This window comes from Pocillopora verrucosa, chromosome 3 (genome assembly GCF_036669915.1).
Source record: "Pocillopora verrucosa isolate sample1 chromosome 3, ASM3666991v2, whole genome shotgun sequence".
Classification (NCBI taxonomy): Eukaryota; Metazoa; Cnidaria; class Anthozoa; order Scleractinia; family Pocilloporidae; genus Pocillopora; species Pocillopora verrucosa.
The window spans coordinates 26823695-26844492 of NC_089314.1; the positions used below are offsets into that span (position 1 = coordinate 26823695).

Genomic DNA, 20798 nt, shown 5'->3' on the forward strand with positions numbered 1-20798 from the left:
GTAAGAGTTAAAGGTAGGAGTCAAACGCCATATTTTTTTTATTTCACAAGAGGTTCTGGTTGGGTAAATGCAAGGGTGTATTTCTTGTAACAATTTGGTGGTATTCACTCTTCTGGTTCTTCTTTCGTGGTTTGGTTTTCTTCCACTTGTAGAAAATTTCAAACGTCACTGTCTGTTACCGATAAGAATCTTTCAGTAGTTTCAGCAGCCATATTCCGAGAACATTTCGGCGAACAACCTTGGATTGAGAATGGTGAACGCCTTGCCATTCCTTCATCAACCTGACAGAGTGACGCGAAAGGCGTGTGACGTGTCCGCAGCTGACTGGCGATATCGAAGACACGTAAAAATTGTCGTATTTTGACTCGTGTTCAGTATGGCCTTTTTCAGGGCTGGAGATCCTTGAGAAACAGCGCAGTTCATATAATAAATACATATTCTGTTTCCCTACCGGTTATATTTAAGGATTAAAGCAATATGAGAAATCTGATATTAATTTTGATCGTTTATGTTTGTAGTCAACATGGCTCTACATGTATTTTTTGGAGGAAAGGCGTAATTGTACAGTAGCATTGGTCTTAAAATTCTATACGGAACTGTTCTACTCTGAGGAGTCGGCATCGTCTTCCATCCGCTACATCACTGTATGTTCCTTTTCACAATACAACTTCAACCCCAGAATTTTAACTTAGTATGTTACTTATGTTGGTTGAAAACAAACTAAAGCATATGTCATTACCGATGAAAGGTTACTTCTTATATAGTGTACTTTTGTGCCATTGGCCTTGTCTAAAATTGTAATTTTCATTATTGAAGGAATTTTTCATAGAAATCCTCCGCTTTTTAGAAGCATATTTGATGATTTCTGGTTTACTTTATCATTTCGATTTCTCTTAAAAGACACACCAAATTTCCTATCCTTCAAGTACACTGCATTAAAAGTAAGCTTTACAAAATAAGCGAAAATGTTGGCTGGATCAACAAACACTGGGCGCTTTCGCGCATTAGCTTCCATTCATGCAGACTACTGTAACCCATTTTATACATTATCAAACAAATAAATGATTTCGCTGAAAATGTGACATAACCTTTCAGCCAACTTGATGCGTGCTTTACTTTTTTTTCAAGTGCTCTTTTCTTGTTGCGGTATTGATATCTAAATCTTATTTAGGTCTTTACGTTGACTTTGCCTGATGAAAAGCTACGTTTTAATTAATACTCTAATAAATTAATATCCCGAGATAAATCTCGTAAACTAACTCGCTAAGTTATTTAAGCACTATTTATTATTCAGTTTTACGCCGGTCACCATATCATTTGTTCGCTCTAAGATTATGTTCTTTCTCATTGTGTATAAGTAGTACGTCTGCGAAAGGACGAGTTCTTGGTGTGATGTCGTATAAGGCCGGCCTTAATTACTACAGTGCGCACAACCAATGTTTTACAGAAATTGAAGCAGGTATAATAAGTTTCTTTTCTGATCCATTCACGCGTAAGTTATGAGATATTCTGAACTGTTCTCTGGTGCAATCTTCCACGTCTTTTATAATAACTCGCAAGCACTTCATATAGCTCTTTCCACGGCATATTGAGACCTATAGAGATGATAAAGTTCTTTGGTTCCTCGAAGGGGTCTATAGTTGTAGATAGCTAGACGCTTTGATTCCATGAAAGTCCCTATAGGCGAGCATAAGTAAGGACTCTCCAATTTTTTAAAGGACCTGTAGGAATAGAAGTAGCTACGTCAATAAAGGATGCAGCTTCTATTGCATTTTAGGGCATCACATTCTAGCTAGATGGCGATAGATGTCTTCCGAAAAATTTAAAAAACATATTCTTACCACAGTTAAATATTATTGCTCGTAAATTTCAAAAGAAAAATGAAATTGTACTTCGTATAAGCTTAAATTTTGATACAACCAACGTTAATTCGACGGGTATTAGTCTAATTCAACGCTGATTCCTTCCTCTTTTCTATTTAACTCACCCTATTCATTTTATTCAGTTTCACTTTTGGTACATCTTCTGCATCCTTCGCTTCCAGTCAGTATATCTTCGCCTCCTCGCACAATCCATGTCATGTAGTAAACGTGGCCTTGTCCACATAATTTCCAAATGTCACTTTGGTATCCAGGGAAATTCGAGAAGACTTTTACTTCCTCAGGCCGTAAAGGTGCAAGTTTTACCTCTGCACGGAGCACTTCAACGATCCTTTCCAGTCGTTCAAGATCTAAAGCACCATCATCATCCTGGATGAACCCCGTAAACCCATTGCATGCCAACTGTAATCTATATTCACCAATACTTGACAGAGCGATTTTCTTCTGTACAGCAGTGTTATGGACTTCTAAAACACTAGAAAATAGGAAGAACTTCCTCGCTTGCTCATACACTTGACTTAGTGATTTAAGATCCAGTTGCGGCTCCTCAAGGTACTCTTTGATATCTTCCAATGCGTCTTCCAACATGGCTTTAGATAAATCCCCCATCTTATGTTGGTCTTTGAAGCCAACTTGAATTCTTTTTAGCACTTGTTCTGCTCTCGTTACCTGCTGAAGGATGATCAGATGATTTCTAAACGTCGACTTAAGGACGCTGCTCTCATTTGCATCTGGCAGATTGAAAGGATTCCAAGTCCATGGAACTATCTGAACGTAGTCTAATTCTGTTGGCGAGACCCCCTTCCTCTCCTTCTTTACTGCATTCTTTGGCTGCTCAATATTTAGATCTTTTGCTAGCTGTATGGCTGAGTTAGTTACTTCATTTTCGACCTGTTGAAGTTGTCTTTTGACATCTTCTATATTAGCCAGTGCCCTTTTGATGATATTGGCATAACGATAGCTAAATGTTATTGATGTAGTGCACTTCGGACATCGCAAGAGGCGTACATCATTACCCAACTCAAGCGACACCCACGCATCCATTTCATCGACCTTTATAATATGACCACAGTCAAACAACTGTAAGCATCTGGGGACTTCCATTTTCTTACCATGTCCATCGCCAAATAGGGAAGAAAGCTTTTTGGAGTGGCAAATGCTACATAAGCTGGGACAATTTTCTCCACATAGCCCAATACACGGATGACGGCATTGAAGCTTCTTGGTACAAGGAGCATCACAGCGAGGTCGGTCGCATTCCTCACCACAGAGATTGTTGCATTGATAATGAGGACAACTCCAGGTGCACGGTTTTTTACACGGTTCGCACGGTTTAGAGCATTTTTTTGACCACTTTCCATGAGGGCACCATCGGCTGCATTTCCTGTCACATGGAGGACAAGGCTCGCTACACATGGCCTTGCAACGATGCAGACATACGAGTAATTTGCCGCATGTATATTGGCACAATTCATGTGAGCCTCTCGGTTGACAATCTTTACACGCTCCAGAACATTGGTGACCACAGGGTAACGTTTTCCCACACGGAACGGGGCATTCAACGGCATCAGCAGTTCGGCTGCAAAGCATCCTGATTTTATGGCCGCATGCAAGGGTCTTATTTACGGCTACATCACAAGGATACTTGGAGCAGTTGTCACCACACACTCCCTTACACAAATGTTTGCATGTACTCTTTCGACGCCGACAGGGTTTCATGCAAGTTGCACTTTCACTCTGGTAACACTGAAGTGGCTCCTTATGACCACAAGGAAATGATTTTTCTACTCTTCGGATGCACTTCATACTGCCACAGTCTTGACCGCATAGCCCTGGACACGGATGACCACAAACAAGAGTTCTGTCGCATTGTTTCTCGCATTTTGCAGCCTTAGGGTCCTCACTACAAGCCATTTCCTTGGAGTGGTTTCCTGCGCAATTGAGGTACTTAAACATCATTACTGAACACTTGAAGTTATTGCAGTCTTCAAAGCATTTACCAGGGCATCTGTGTCCACAGGACAACGTAAGCGTGCAGCTACTCGAACAAATACTCTGTGACACATCTTCTGAACAACGGAAAGTTTTCCAGTGTTTTCCGCAGGCTAATTTCTTTTCAATTTTGGCAGGGCATTTGAAGCTGGAGCAATTCTCGCCACATTTTCCCGGGCAAGGGTGGTTACATGGAAGATTTTTTCCACAAGGAGCATCACAAAATGCTTTCTCCGTTTGAAACGAGCACTTCATTTGCTTCTCATGGTTGCAAGGTAATTTCCTCGTCACTATTTCATCACATGGTTCGCCATGTAGTCCACGGCTCACTTTGGCACACACTATCAGTTTCTTATGTAAACAAGGAAGGGTAATTTCAACCTCCTTTTGACAGCAATACTCTTCAGGATTTCTGTAACACGGTAGGGTTTCGTTATGTCCGCACGGTAGTTCTCGTTTCACCTTCTCCTTACAGTTGACACTTTGCAAGTTACCGGTCGCAACGAAACACAGAACAGTCTTGGCATGTCCACACGAAAGCTCTACTTTAACTTTCTGCTTGCATTTGTACTCTTCGATACCTTTATGACAGGGGAGAGGGACTGTGTGTTTACAGTGCAGTTTTTTCTGAACAATTTCGTTGCATAAAATGTTTTCTTTTTCAGTTCTTGCAACATAACACTCCAAAGTCTTCTTGTGTCCACACAATAAACGAACCTCGATCTTTTCCCTGCATTTGTACTTTTCCGGGTCCTTGCGACAGGGTAAGGGTACTGCATGACCACATGCTAACGTTCTGGTTACAGTTTCCTTGCACGGCCGCGTTTCGCATCTCTTACCACAAATTTCCTGACATGGATGTCCACAGGCTCGTAGTCTTTCACAAGGTCTTTTACACGTCACTGTGGCTGGTTCTACGTAACAGTAGGTTTCAATACTGTGTTCACATGATGGAATTGTTACATTAACCATTTCCATGCAATCACCACATGGCAAGTTAAAGTGGCAAGGTTTTTTACATGCATGACCACCCTTACAGATCATTTGGCATAAATGTTGGCATCGAACCTCTTGGCACACTCGGCCGCAAACAGATGAGCACTTGTGACCGCAGTTCAGCTGCCTTTGACAAGGTGCGTTACAGAAAACTTTTATTGGATTCATATGGCAAGGAGCCATTTGTTGGTGGCCGCATGGAAGACACTTGGAGACAGCGCTTTCACATTTTTTCGTTCCACAATTCTCGTGACATTTACCTGGACAAATATGTCCACAGTCCAGTTCCCTTTCACATCTCTCAAAGCACAGCTGAGGGTTTTCTTTATCGCGGCATAAAATTATCTTTCGATGCCCACACTTCAATTTAAATCTAATGCTGCTGTTACATCGACAGTTATCGGTGCATCGCATTGAACATGGGTGGCCACAGTCTAGAACTTTTGGACAGCTAACGTCGCATTTTCTGTGTTCCATGGGGTTTTTAAAACATGCCATCATCTTTTCGTGCTCACATGGAAGGATTTTCTTGCACTGAACGAGACATTTTTGTGTACATGAAATAGCTCCACATGAATCCGCGCATTTGTGGCCACACTGGAGGAGTTTCTCGCATTGGGCTCGACAAAAAAATTTTGACGGGTCAGTAGAGCACGGAACTTGTTGTTCGTGACCACATCTAGGTATTGTCTTTGACATAGGCGCAACACATTCTGGACATTCTACATGAGAATGACAGACAAGTCGACACTGATGTCCATTGGAACACGGTTTGGAACATCTTTTCGAGCACTTGAATTTCTGGTGAAGTGGGTCGCGAACATGACATAGGCTTTCACAGGCATGCCCACAATTAAGGCGGTCTCCACAAATCTCCTTGCATCCTCCAAGTCTGTTGAAATCTTTTCCCGATTGTACATTGAACATATTGCTGTGCCTCTTGCAAACAAGCTGCAGGTTCTCGCCGATTGAATTTCGCGCTTGAAGATAATTGCATATATCCCTCCACAGCTTGCACTGTGTTTTCAATAGCTGGAAATTTCCAATACAGTAAAATCCTTCGCGAGCTCTTGACAATGCAACACAGATTCTGTTCGACTCACCCAGAAAACCAATTTTGCTTTCTGAATTGCTCCTCACTAGCGACAGAAGAATGATATCACTCTCTTCACCTTGAAAATTGTCAACGGCACACACTCGTATTCCCCCAAATATTCGTCTCGGCATTTTCTCTTGAAGAAGTAACAACTGGCCAGTGTACATGGTGAGAATTGTAATTTGGTTTGGTTTGTATCCTTGAAGCAGAAGGTAATTGCAGAGGTTTACCAGGAAGTCTGCTTCGTAAGGGTTGGAGTAACTTTGTAAGCCACCTTCTGGGTTCTCAGGTTGGCAATGATCGATAAAGAAGAGGTTACATGTTACACCTGCGATATTTTCAAAGTTGCTTACAGATTCATGGTCAATGATCTCATGTTCATAGATTCTTTTCGTCAGTGCGGCAATCTCTGGGCGCATGCGATGCTGTATACTTAGGCGTTTGCATTCCATGTGGTTCATAACCATTCTTTCGAACAAGGAAATTTCCAGGTTATATTTCTGGGCCAGTTCATAGACTGTTGCTTTTGGACGGAGTTGCTTGTGATCTCCAATAAGAATCGTGTGTTTTGTGTTGTGCGAAAGAGACGTGATGATGTGGGCTTCCATTACCTCGGCTGCTTCTTCGATGATAACAATTTTAGGGGCCACTCTCTGAAGCACTGAGTGATACCTTGCTGCACCACTAGTTGTCATGCCAACAACAGTTGCACGACGTATTACCTCTTCCTCTTCTTGAAATCTGACAGCATCTATCTCGTGGCAAAGTTGTTCGTATTCCCTTTCACATCTCTGGATTTCAACTCTATACCGTTCACGGTAGCTCTCCACCCAGAAAAGATACAATCGAAGTCGTTTAGAGGGCGATAGCAGCCAAATGTCCTTGACACTCGTTGCCTCTTCATAAGACATTGTTGCTTCTTTTTCCAGCTTCCCTTTTAAATCTTCAATATTCGCTGTGAGATGAATTTTTTTGTTTTTCTTCTTTTGTTTCTTTTTCTTCTTTGAGGTGTTGTGGTCAGTATCGCCCTCGTCTGGAACATACAACACTTGTTCTTCCTCTAACGCATCTTCAGAGCTCTCAAGTATTCTTTCTTTCCTCTGGAAACGAACTTTTCCCTTATTTTTCTTTTTATAAACCACTATTTCCCATTCCTCTTCCTCATGTTTTCCCTCTGGCTCTGGACTTCTTTCGTCTCCTGATGTCGTCTCGACGGTAACAGGAAGGAAATCGCCATCTCCGTGTAGACATCTTTGGTACTGTAGCAAATCAGCTTCCTTTTCTACTGTAATAGTCTCTTCAAAAAGTTCTGAAACTTTATCAACAGTCTCAAAGACGTTATCCTTTTCAGTTTTAGAGTCTGTTTCAGAACTGGCTTCCAATGCAATTAATGCTGTAAGCGTGGTGTCTGGATTTACAAAACTTTCGGGTGTTTCTCCTTTGGCACTTGCGAAGGATGTTCCCTGCAAATCCCTTTGATCAAGTCGGAGGTTTTTTGTCGATTTAGGACGATGGTTTGATAAATTGGATTGTTCCTCTTCTGATAGAAGACGGCTTGATTCGATGTCATTGGAGGTTGGCGTTACTGCCAAGGAAACTTGCCCCTGACCCACATTTGCACCTTTTATTTTAGCATCAAACCCGACTTTATCGGCGATTAATGGGGCTAATGACATCGCAGAATCATAAAACATTTCTTCGACTTCACCTGCATTATGTTTCGGTAAAACGATTCCATTTTGCAGGCCTTCTCCTGTAACCTTTTTTTCCTGATTACAGGAATTAATCTGCTCGTTGCTACATAACCAAAGTGCGAAGGTGTTTCCTGCATGTCGGGATTCTCTTGTGGCGTTGGGAGGGAAGATGGCATTGTACAGCTGTTCCACATGTCCAGGACTTAACAAGTCTTCCAAGTCGTCCAAACATAACAAGCGATCGTCGGCATCGGCAAGCAAATCTTCACAATGATTCGTCGCCGATTCGGTGGCTGCTCTCAAAGCACTGATCTCCTCTCGCTTGTCGGTCATCCTGTATTGGCTGGTAAAAAGCTTCAGGTGACACCCTTCTAGTTGCTTACTTTTGCATCTCCCTCCGACGCGAATGATCTCTTCCTCAGGAAGGAACTCCAATACTTTCTCTAAAAACTGATCCAAAGCGTGGTTAGTGTAACAGACCATAAGCATTGGCGAAACTTTATCTGGGTCCCAGGCCGCTCGGTTCTCAAGTAAGCATTGCACAATTTTTGCCCCGACGTACGTCTTTCCAGTTCCAGGAGGACCCTGAATTACTGAAAACTCAGTTGAAAGTGCCATTTTTAAGGCTTCAAGCTGAGATTCGTTGAGGGGAAGTGTCTCGACAGGCGGCCAAGTATCAAGGTGCAGGACAGGAACTCTTCTTGCTTCTGTTGTGTGTGGGACATTGAGGGCCACACTAAGGTCGTAACACACCGGCTCTTGGGTATCCTCGCGTCTCAGGTACTCTGGTGGATCAACCTCCTCGTAGCATTCAATTAGGTATTTCTTGAAAGGTAAGGTGGTTTCATCTAACTCCTTCAGCCCTTTAAGAACATGACAATATGCTTCATAATAAGCTGGCGATTCAACCATTTGATAATCAAAATTGTGCTTTTCGATCCCAAAGATGTCCTGTTCTTCTAGGAATCGAATGTCAATTTTTCCGGTTATCAGTTCCTCTGGATCTCTGTTACAAACCGTGGCGAAAAGCATGGTCTCAAAGTTGTCTTTGGAGAGGCAAAGGAATGAACCAAAGATAAGTCGTTTCGAGTGTGCCCACCTCCTGGTATTGAACCTGGAAATATCAAATTGTACTTTATAAGAAACTCCAGACGGCGTGAACGTCTTTCGGACGATTTGTGCTCCTGGATAATATCTCATTAATTGATTGCGCATTTTTCTTGGTACGTTTTGGACAATTTCGTAAATTCCTTCTCTAAGAGGCTCAAGAAAGTCTTCTCTAAGCAATCGAAACTGTACATCGAGATAGTGCTCAGCATCTTCGTACCTCCCCTTGGTTATGTTCTTTCGCAGGAAAGGGCGTTCTTGGGTTGTGATTTCTTTAGTGCTTGGGCAAATCGGTAGGTTTCTAAAGTTGTTTGGGGGTTTTGGTCCCCCTTTGTTGATGTAGCGTTTTCCATGCTTCTGCCTGTTGGCTCTTATGATGTCATCTCTGGCTTGCTTAAATGCCTGTAACTGTCTCTGTAGCTCCTCTTTACTGACGCTGCTGGACTGATCCAATGTTCTTTTTAATTGATCGTAAGGTAGGTCAGCATACGAACTAGGCATATGTCTCAGATAATTCATGAACACTGTAATAAGCCAGTGGAAAAGTCCTCTATGGACGTCTTGGTCATTCAAAACCAATGATCCCTGCAGGCGATCTAACAACCGCGGAATCTTCGAGGTTAAGAATACTGAACCCTTTAGCACAGCTAAAATCCTATTCGTATTCTCACCTGTCGGTGCATTACATGCATTTGCCAGAGTACAAATGAGATCTATGATGAACTCATCACTATTGTGCTCTTCCTCTTGTGATCTTAGAAAAAACTTAAGACCAGGCATTCTCTGGTTTAAGGCATTCACCACCTCATTTGGATCCTTCTTTTTCAATTCTTTTAGATCTAACGAAAAAAATTTTCCAGGGAACATTCCACGTGGATGAGACTGTTTTGTAGACTTTGATACTATGCTGGGATCTCTTTTCATGGGTTGTGGTCTCCATGGTTGTTGTGCTTGATTTCTATCTGTATTGCAAGAAGTGAGTTTTAAGCATGACTGTTTTTGCAAGATTAATCATGCGTTTTGAATTAACCTATCGTAACTTTTCTTGGAGTAATCGACATGAAATTCAACTTGTTTAGGTTTTAAGCTGGCATTTGTCGTATTTTCCGTCTGAAAAAAAAATCAATTTCCCAAAATTGTTCAAAAACGAAGCCAGAAATTTCATTAACACCAACCGAAGCAAAGCGTCCACTATCAGCCGGTCGAGAACTGTGTTATGTGGCGTGTAAAATGTAGTAGAATGGAAGAATCATCTTTATTTTAGTTCCACATTTTCAACCTTGATGTTTTGACTACTTTTATCGATGGAACAACCACTAAAAGAATGTAAAATATGCCATAAAATTTCTGTTAGGAATCATGACAATTGTGGTAAACTTAGGAACAGTACTGAGGCTTTTTCCTCAGACCATCCGAACTCAATTCCTTTCATTCTCTGGAATTAGTACAAATCAAACGGTCTATGAAGTCAAAATTGTTACCTAACAAACCACATGTCTTGAACATATTTCTTGCGAGTTTACGTGGTTTTATCCTCTTAACACGTTTAAATTCAGGTATAAGAATACGCTTGAGGAGGTGTATAACGCTAACTCGCCTTTCGACCTCCGTGAGCGCGAGTCACATCGCAATTTGTCAACAAATGACCTTGAATATCGAAACTTAAGTCATTCGCCAGTCTTACCAAAAACTTCTTTTACCCACGTGACCCCCTTTTAAATCTTCGATATATTCACCTGAACGTTTCTCTTTCCTGCTCGATGACTCCGTTTGATATTCCTTAGATGCGCCTCTTCCGCGTCCACTTTGACTCTTCTTTTGTTGATTATTCAAAGTTTGATCTGGAAAAGGAAATTTAGTTTTATTTCGTCACTGAAACATTTCATAGTTTAGACGTATCGAAGGTATGCAATCATAATGTCGTTGAAAACGCAAAAGATAGTCACTGATTTGCCATTAATTTTGTCACCTGTGTCTTTTGTCGTGGACAGTCCAAAGATTAGAGAAAACGTCGTAACTTTTTTCCTCTCTTTAAAACGTTTTTATTTGTGAGAAGCAACTACACCAAAAATCTTCGATAAGTCCCATACCTTCTGCATATTTTGGCGGTATCGTATCGGCTGAAGGACCAGTCGCTTTATTTGGAGGCGAAAACTGCTTTCCAGTTCCTGTTTTCTTTCGTGCTCCTCCTTGATGAGCGGCAGTGTCTACAAAAACATATTAAAGATTTAGTAGTTTACTTCCAGATAGGCTGATTCCAGTTTTCCTCTCTTAAAAAACAAGCTACGGTTGGATTCATGCATTTAGAAATTGTTACACGTTTTATGTTCTAACGGTTAGCTGAGTACTTTACCTAACTTACTTAATAATAGGGCTGGACTATGATCAAGTCCTGGCGTTTGTAATAAATTCATTTCAATGGCTAAACTTTCTAGCTCTTATCTAACGTTTTGATTTAAACATTTAAACATACCTTTACCAGCCCCTTCTTTGCAGCGATATTGACCCTTAAATCCTTCTTTCTTATCCCTCCAATGTTTTGTTCTGATTCGGCCTCTCTGGTCTCGCTTGGCGCTCTTTAAATTACCATCTGAAATCAAGATACAACACTCATTTCATGCCTGGATGACTTTCACTTGACCGTACAGAAAGCAAGTTGAGCCGAACAAAATAATCAAAGGAAATTTAAAAACTTGTTCGTAGCTATTCGCCAAACCTAATTGAAAATCGCTGATGCGATTATTACGCTAAATGACACACGTTTATATGAAAAGTGGTGTAAGCTAAATAGTCATGAGGATAATCTGTAAAAGGGTCAAAATGCACCCGAAATAAAACTTATAATAAATCCACCTGTAAACAAAACAACAACAACAACAATCTACTTTTATTTACACAGTGGCAATTTTCTTGGCCCGCGTATGGCTTATTGTAATCCAGGCGGGCAAGTCTCCTTAAATCTAATTACAAAGATTCATTATAATGATAATAGAAAATAAATTACAATAAGAAAATAAAAAAAAATAGTAAATCAAATAAAAACGGGGGAAAAGAATGAGAACAAATTTACCACTACCAAATAGTATTGTTCGAGGAATTTTTTTGCGATCGATATTTCATTTTATTGTTTTTTTAGAGGGCACGGTAACGAATCCTGCAATCTGATTGGTTCTTTACCCGGTCAGTATTTTCCTATCTCTGCCCACGGGCCACGGTAACGCTTTCGTGAATCGCCGAGTACATCCCAACTTTCGTTGTCATTTTTCATAAATATACCTCGTTTTCCGGCTGGGCAGTATTTTAAAGCAAACAAGTCGGTCACTACCTCAAGCCGATAAATAACTTATGAATCCTCTCTTTTCTCTCTCTTAAATCACTTTGGTTGACAGAAAAATATTGGTTTCAGAATGAATTTGTATAAACAATAGTGTCATTACGTTGGTTGACAAGCGGCCTAAAAACTGTCTGCAATTAATTTTAATCGTTCACAAAAAGTACCCAGAAAGTTAAAACGTGAGGTATTTGATTACAGTTAAACTGAACGATGGAACTTTAATTTAATATCTGAATTTTCTCGAGAAAATTGTTAGTAGAGAAAGAGCGAGCAAAGTTTTAATTTAAGTTCTACAACAAATATAGGCTCCCGGTGAGTCTTTCCAATTCCGTTTAATTTGGACATTTGTACCGTAAATTACACAACAGAAACTGAAGGAATTTTTTGAGAAAAGGCCGCATTAAATTCCCTTGTGTCTCGTTGGAGTGTGCCGTTCGAATTTAGTTTTTGTGAAGGAAAGACCAGATTTACACACGCCATTGCAGCAAACAAACGAGCGAACTCTCACAACTTCAAAATAAAAAAGTTGAATTTACTCACAATTACTTTCCTCGCCGTTTACTTAATGAACAGAGGTAAATCTTCGTACATGAATGAATCGTCGATGAGAGTGAATAATACTTTCCGTTAGATTATTGACTGATTTTGAAGAAAACATTGTCGTGACAGTCCTTGCCAAACTAGTTCCGTTGTTTTTCAAATGCTCTTATGCTTTTTTTTTTCTTACGCGCTCTCTAATTGACAGGTGTCAGATTGTGACAGATACTTGTAAAAATAATGTTTCAAAGTTTGTTTGGAAGCCTTTTAAATCACCTTTATCGTTACGGAAATGAAAATGTTTCGCTGAGGCATCTCTCTTTAATTTGCTTCACCTCTATTTTAACTACCATTTACTCGCTCAAAAATTGTTCAGTTTATGGAAGATCTTGCCGTATTAACAGCCCTAAATCATTCGGGTTCTTTCGGAGAGAATTTCGTCAAGTTTAAAAACAATAAATATGTTATTTACCGGCTAAGGGTCGGTCCGTATGGTGAAAAACTGTGACCTCGGTCTTGAAAATGCTGCCCTCGGCCTACGGCCTCGGGCAGTATTTTCAAGACCTCGGTCACAGTTTTTCACCATACGGACCTCCCAGCCGGCAAATAACATATATTTATAAAATCATTTTGGTCTGGTGTTGATAAAGCAATCTTGGGTAATCCAACCAAGATAAGACAACACATTAAAAGCAAAACTACATGTTTCTGATAAAATTTACAAAAAATCTAATTGCTTGCATAATAAAAGCCCTCTGTTCTCGGTATTAATGGACTTAACGTAAGGAAAGAATGAATATCTAACGGGAAAGAATTCTACATTTAAACAAAGTAATTTAAAAAGTTAAATTTACAAACATTTGTCCGAGTGAAGTTCGTCTCAAATGAAAACTCATAAGGAAGACGCAAAAGTGGCAGTGCGTTTTAAAATAAGATTAAAGAACAAGGTTCAGTATCATTCTCTTTGGTTACAGGACAAAAGAACAGCTGTTGGAGGTTTCCTACCACATAAGTTTGCCAACTATGACTTGAAATGAGCGGACTGCGGTATCTTTAAATATACCAGGGGATTTTCCTGTTATCGTTACAATCATCTTAAAAATTACCTCCTACTTCATCAGCAGACGTTCCACATGCGCCCCCTTTTGGCTCACACGCAGCAGGCTCTTCTGTTACCGGCTCTGTCCTTCCTTTTGTTTCCTCAGATTCTAAACGTGTCGACAGAGGTGTCAAACAGCTATTTGTAGAAGTACATTACATCTTTATGGGTTGGACAAAGGATTTCATTGTACAAGTTTTAGAATTTTAACTGTGTAGTCTAACATTCTTCCGTTGGTGAAAGATTTGCATGTGGCTAGGCAAGAATGGGATTTACACAAGCATTATCTTTACAGCTGTGAAAAAATTCACATTTTCTTACAAAATATGTTTTTTTGTTTTACGTTTTAAGTCTGTTTGACCTCATAAGATTCATAAATACGGCAATTACCTTTAAAATCATTGCGCCGTCGTCCTTTATGCCACGGCATTGTGATGAGTGAGAAGATGAAAGCTATAACTTCGTAGGTAGGTAGGTAGGTACTCAGTAAAGCATCTTATTGTAAAGATGTTATGGTCTTCGCATTTGATCCACTGTTTTTCTTTCTTGCTGTTTCTGTCGGAAGAAAAGTACGTCGGAGTACATTATGTGATGTGCACAGTTTACCCACAAATTAATTCAGAAGTGGAATTTAACAGATTCGAGAGGGAAGCAATATAGCCACCAAAGATAACTGACAATTTAGGAGGCCAGTATTAAATGATACGTACGCACTAAACGCACCCTAAGTGTTATTAGCAACATATAAACAAGATGAGAATGTTTGATATTTCAGACTCCGTCTAAATATTGTGTTGGAACGTATGTCTGGAATATTTGAGAGACAGTGATGACCAAAATTGGAAACAAAATCCCCCTTGAAAAGCATTTTTGAATCTAGATTTCTCCGTTGAACGCAATGAACTGTTCACATACATTCAAAGAAACTTTTACAACAAACATTAATTAGTGTTGAAAAGATTAAGCAAACAGCTCTAATAGAAAGTAAAGCAAATTCAGTTTGTATTTTGTAGGTTTAATTGTAAATTTTATGCTCAGTTCCAAATCTATATTTGATTTCGTGTTATCATATTACGAATAATGGCAGGCTTAATATTACCGTTTCTGTTTCGAGGTGCAATTCTTTTTTGATCACTCGTTTTTTTAAGTTCCTTCGGTAGCTCTGGGGTATAGATGAAAGAAAATGTCGGGTTAGGCTGTTCGGGTACTTGGACTGACACTTCGTTAATTATTATTAAAATACTGGCTGTTTCATTCAAGTGTTTCGATCTAGAAAAATCGACATAAAAGTTGAAACGTCATATGCCGCTAACTTCTATCGAAAACTTACTGGACCGACACATACTCATACACGAACATTAGAAGCGGCTATATGGTGATCTGATACGATATAAATGGAGAGAGAGTGTGTAGAAAGCTTAGAGTATAGGCTGCGTTCTGTGAATTTGGCGATTAAAGTGGCCATTTTGGTTTCGCAACAAAAAAGTTGTGCTTGGATGAATTCGGGAAATGTAATCAGGGTGAATGCTGCAGTTTATGTTAGAAGTAGTTGGTAAATATTGAGGGGCAATGGCCAAGCGACAGTGTTGTAATAAATCGGATTTCATGCCTTTTTTGTTTAACTAGCAATGGAAGAAGCAACGATTTTAGACAGAACTATTCTAAAATTATTTAACAGATAACCTCCCATTTAGGTGGGAGATTTTTGTTGATTCATGTTAACCATAAAAATTGAGCGTCGTCACTGTTGGAGGATCCTTCTCTGCCGCAAAGAAAGTGACTGAATTTCTTCTTTCATGTAAATTCTAAAGCCAACAGCTAAACGGTAAAGCTGGAAGAGTTCAAGACGAATACATTTCCCCTACCTTAACTCACTAACACATCCAGACCTGAAATTTGGCTTCCAGACCTGAAATTTGGCTTCCAGACCTGAAATTTGGCTTCCAGACCTGAAATTTGGCTTCCAGACCTGAAATTTGGCTTCCGAGAGAGCCAGTCTTGTCTTTCTACCCTATTCAGATTCTTGTGAAAAGTTTCCAATACTGCAGAGGTCTTCAAATTGTTTGTTTTCTCAAATAATAAACTTGTTGCCCTGATGTTCGAAAGTCATCTATTCATACTGAGATAAATGTATTTCTAATAAGGGGTTTTGGAAAAGGAGGAATGGACAACGGAGCGACACAGGCACTGGTCAATTTCCATCACAACATCAGTATAACATATGAAGTGTGAACGAAATAGATGACTTTGGAACTTAAGAATGAACATCACTTAATTTTACGAGCGGACTGAAAATGTAAAAGCAATTTGAACTGAATGATCACACTAACTTCCAATTCAGTCTTAAGAGTTTTTCGAAAACGGGTCGTCCTTAGAATAACGATGATCCAAAAACACTCCTACGCGCCACGTGACGGGATAACCTTTACAAAAAAATATGAACTTTTCAACATTAGGCTAAACAATAGGAAATACGATATATATTTGACTTGGCGGCTGCTTTGATAAATTGCTCCTTCTCGTCCCACAAAACAGTCCAATAACTATTATGATATGGTTTCCGTTCGAGTGAAAAAAACTCAAACTTGTTTGTTTGGTGAAGACGTAATTGAGAGACATTTCTTCACATTTTTCGCGACCTGCTCACCTTGTGTTTCTTTTAAGTGTTTTTATTTTTAATATTCCGCGAATCCATTGACTTAATCCTTCCCATTCTGATCAATCCAGTAGATCTTTTTCCAGACGCTTTTGTGAAATTGGCCAATTACACATCGTTCTGCAACGGTGACGGCTCTTGAGACTAACACTTCCTCCTTTTCCGAGAAACGGTTCACAATACGGTTGACAGACTTCGCTGACGATTTAATTCGCTCTCGAAATCCTGATGTTATGCTGATATTTCCCTAAGTCATTGCTTCTAAACTGGAAATGCAATATTCACTACGAAAGGAGTATCTAGTGTCATGGATGACGATCGTTTTGCCGTAATGGTTGGAAAAAAAGGTAGACCTCCAAACAGAAATACACGAGAAGTCGATTCTACGGAAACATCAGCATAAAAACTCTTTTCTTTATAATGGCCAATTTACATTATCAACTCATTTTATCTTGTTATGCCCCCACAGAAGCAAGAACACTGTTTCTTTAGAAATTTACCCCCCCTGGAGTATTCTTAATTGCATATATATATAGTAGTATGTCTCTTAGCCATTATTGAAATCATATATTGTAACTACAAAAGTAAGTTTCTGAAAGGCTTGAGGTCCTGTTGGGGTGAAGTGTGAACTTTTTGTGGGAGTGGAAATCAATGTGAAGCTGAGCAGTTTACTGATAAGAACCCAATTTTAATTGAATTGGTATTCCAACAACATAAAGAATAGACATCTCTGTGAGACTCCAAGAACAAGCTTGTGTAACATAGCTTGTTTTATGAAGCCTCACAGCTGTATGTATGTTGACAAGTACGTTTTTCTTGGTTTTTCATACTTAAGAAAACATTTGGACTGGAACTGGAACTGGAACCCTTTCATCTGTGGAAAAATGTTGAACATTTTTTGTGAGCTCTTCATAAAAGGACCTCATGCATTGTATTTCACAAAAAAAATTGGGATTAATGTTTTTTTAACTACGAAAAATTAAACTGAACTGGAAATTTCTACACCTTTTTTCTGTGGACTCTGATGTTGGGTAAAGATGTTATGTGTCAGAAATTCATCATTGTGTCAATCGTTTGATTTTAAATTGGATAATCAATTAGACTTGATCTGTTTAAATGGAAAGCTTACTCTTGTTTCTTATGTTTATCCTTGGGTAATACTCTTATCATTGGTTATTCCTTTTCAATTAAAGCTTGTGTATTAAGGTACACAGAAATTGGACAAACTTATGTCAAAGCAATTGTAGGTGATAATTGGAAAGGAAAAATATCAAATGTACATGTGTACTTATGAGTTGAGTGATATATATAACCTCCACATCATAACACCTGACCTTTATATGTAATGTGGTTGTAATAACTTAGTCCTTTGAATTTTACTTACAGTGATGTAAAACATTATAGGCATAAAAATTATTTTCTGCTACCATGGATTGCTAATGTGCCTCATAGTTTTTTATCTCATTCTTAAATTGCTCACTTTTCAGGTAGTATAAGGGTCTTTTTGAAGGTTTGTGGTATATCTCAAAAGCTCTCCTAGATGAATGATTCAAAAATTGTTGTTCTATTTAGTTGGACGCTACACTTTTGGGGATAGAAAGTGATAGTCTTTTTTGGAATCTTTTATTGGGTTGACATTTGTTGCCAATCAATGCGGAGTGCATAGGAGCCTAAGCAACTAGAACATCTGTCAGTTATCTGCTGTTGTGGAATTTCATAAGTATAGATATAGAGTATCAAATTTCTGTGATACTGTCTTTAATTAAGAGAAATTTTCCAGTTTGCTTTGTAGCTATCCATTTTTGATGGACTGTTAACTGATTGGTGAAAAATTAAATATTTTTTAATGCACAGATGTGTTGTCTGTGATTTCTTTTCATTATTATTAGGAGTCCAGGTTACACATAAATGTACAATCACACATAGAGGGGATGGCCAACAGTTGAAGTTAACCCTTTCATGCACTCCCAAGATCTCATCAGTATGGAGAATTTGGTATTGGATCAACTAATAATCCTCTAATTGATATTTTTCTTTATTCTCATCACTTTCTGCTTGATACTATATGGACATTTTTAGGAGAAAATCTGTCTTGGTCACTCATGGGAGGTTAAGGGGTTAAATTGATATCCAATATGGTAAACGCCTAGATGAATTACAAAACCAAGAATATCGCTGTTTCTGATGCCGTCTACATCACAAAGAAATATTGTGTTTTATGACTGGTAAGTCAAACTGTATAATATTATGTACAAAAGGTCAATTTAACATTATGTTAGCATGTACAAGTCCTATTTCACATAAATAGTTTTCACTTGAAGTTACCCTTCCACCCCTACCCTTGTCCCCAGAGGTTGAAAGCCCAATCAAAAATTTTATACTCCATGGTAAAAGTAAAATATAATGTTCAGTGTTGAATTACTCTGCCCAGTCCTATGCAATTGAAGAGTTGATGTGTGGAAGATTTTGATTTTCCAAAGAAATATATCTTCATTTGCTTCAAATTGTAGCTTGAAGATTTTTCAGGAATAACTTAAGCAGAGTGTTATTGATTAAAGTAATAAAAATTGAAATGGTACATTTCCTTTGTTGTATATATGTATTTTGTGCTGCTCAACATTGAAATTGCAAGAAATAGTTTCTAGCAGAAGTTAAATTCATTATGAACTGCAAGAACTAAGAGAATTGATCATATACAAAATATACACATTTAGCTTAGCCAAAAAGTGCTGCTTGAGTTGGTTAATTTTAACTGCCCTTCACGTTTTTTTAGAGTTATATTGTAAGTGGGTTATATTGTAGTAAAAAGGGTGGACAGAGACTGGTAAGAACCTGATATCAGTAACGCTCTGATTGTCTGGGAACTATAGTCCACAGAGGGACTGTTAGTGGTGATAGTATCATTTGTTTTATTAATGGAAGTCATCCATTGACTCCACTCGAGGTACTGTAGTGTTTGTCACTGAAATCAACAACAGTCCTTTTCAGGACTAATACATATTCAGCCAATCACTTGGTGAAGGGAATACTTTAACAATTTAACTCCTAGGGGTGACCAGAACCTACCGGTAATTTCTCCCTACAATATAACCCCTGGATCATGAATTAAGGTCATAAGAATAAAGTAAATGATCATCAACCAAATTTAAGAGGCACTTGATTATTAAACAAATTATACTTGTCAGCATCTTAGGAAATATAAAGTCAACAGAACTGAGAATAAGATGCATACTGATGTTAGGGTGAAAAAGGTTCCTAGCCCCTATAGGTTCTAGGAGAATTACGAAAGCTACTTGTTGAAATACAAACAGTTTAATGCAACTATGATTGCATAAATTGGAAAAATGTTCAACTGATTTTTAGGTGGTTAATCTTGCATGAGCTTCTTCATTTCTTCTGGCTTTTGTGTTCAATGAACTGATGTTGACCTTGTTTGTGAAGTCTCTTAGAGCATCATCTTCTTCAGCTACAGCAATGCGGTTACCAATACAGTCTCAAATTTTGTTTGCACTGCAAGTATTGAAGCTGAATCATCATTTTAAATTTTAACATTACTACTGCTGTTGCCATGGTCACTTGAACAAAATGAAGCCATCACATTTTACTAGATGGGCACTGATTAAAATTAATTGTGCCATGTGAAGAACCATTACAAGCAAAGAGGACAAATATGTTCGTTTTGAGTGGAAGGCTTCAGCCATATTTACTGCAACTGAATTCTTGCAAAGTTGTTGATTGTTTTATTTTTGAATTCACTTAAATGACTAGTATTACTTTAATCACTAGTATTACAAGGAGACTGGATGTAGAACTTAACTGAGATTGGAATTAGAAAGATGGAAAGTTTCCCCTACCAGAAACAATTTAAGGCTACTATAGACCATTTTACAGTCGTGTGCTTGGTTGCCAAGCCTTTGAACAGGAATGAGGCTAAGGGTGACCTTGTTATGATACAAACCTTGCTGCTTTTCAAATGCAAATTACTTTGTTATCATGCTAACTAGATACTGGTCTCTATCACAACAAGGTCACCTTCAGCCTCACTCCAAATCAAAGGCTTGGCAACTAAGTACATAACTGTAAAATGGCCTATTGTAAAGAGAATTAAAGAAGAACAGTCAAACAACACTTTGTATTCCCAACAAGTCTCCACATTTTTATAAATGGGCAGCCAAATTGTATTGTGGAAATTGCAACTTAACATTAATTTTCAAGACCAAACTTAAAGCAAGACAAAATTATAGAAGAAACTTCTTGGTAATAACTTGAAATAAGTTTGGAGTGGTCTTGTTAATGTAAGCCCACATTTTTAAACAATATTAGCTGTCTCCACCAACTGCATTCCAAATGTTCTGTTGCTATCCTTTATAGCAATTCATCATTTCCTTTAATAAGAACAACAAGGAT

The 20798-nt window shown here is 38.7% G+C and overlaps 1 protein-coding gene across 2 annotated transcripts; it reads right to left on the reverse strand.

Annotated features, from left to right (window-relative positions):
* Window positions 1-39: 39 nt before the first annotated feature.
* Window positions 40-15819, reverse strand: LOC131772293 (NFX1-type zinc finger-containing protein 1-like). Of its 2 annotated transcripts, XM_066163982.1 has the most exons (10): window positions 15685-15819; window positions 15601-15624; window positions 14835-14897; window positions 14126-14290; window positions 13743-13844; window positions 11239-11355; window positions 10856-10972; window positions 10502-10606; window positions 1988-9727; window positions 40-1721 (listed from the first exon to the last, which is right to left on the reverse strand). In XM_066163982.1, exons 4-9 carry the CDS (start codon window positions 14163-14165, stop codon window positions 1998-2000), a joined length of 8211 nt encoding a protein of 2736 aa, XP_066020079.1. In that variant the 5' UTR covers window positions 14166-14290; window positions 14835-14897; window positions 15601-15624; window positions 15685-15819; the 3' UTR covers window positions 40-1721; window positions 1988-1997. The 2 variants fall into 2 exon arrangements, with proteins under 2 accessions (XP_066020079.1, XP_066020080.1); XM_066163983.1 differs by having other exon boundaries at window positions 15601-15727.
* Window positions 15820-20798: the final 4979 nt, after the last annotated feature.

Excerpts from the sequence above, each read along its gene's own strand:
- LOC131772293 (XM_066163982.1), bottom strand. The coding sequence starts at position 14,165 with ATGCCGTGGCATAAAGGACGACGGCGCAATGATTTTAAAG. Across the intron at positions 13,845-14,125 it reads ACGGCGCAATGATTTTAAAG|AATCTGAGGAAACAAAAGGA; the intron begins GTAATTGCCGTA and ends CGACACGTTTAG. Across the intron at positions 10,607-10,855 it reads ACCGCCAAAATATGCAGAAG|ATCAAACTTTGAATAATCAA; the intron begins GTATGGGACTTA and ends TTCCTTTTCCAG.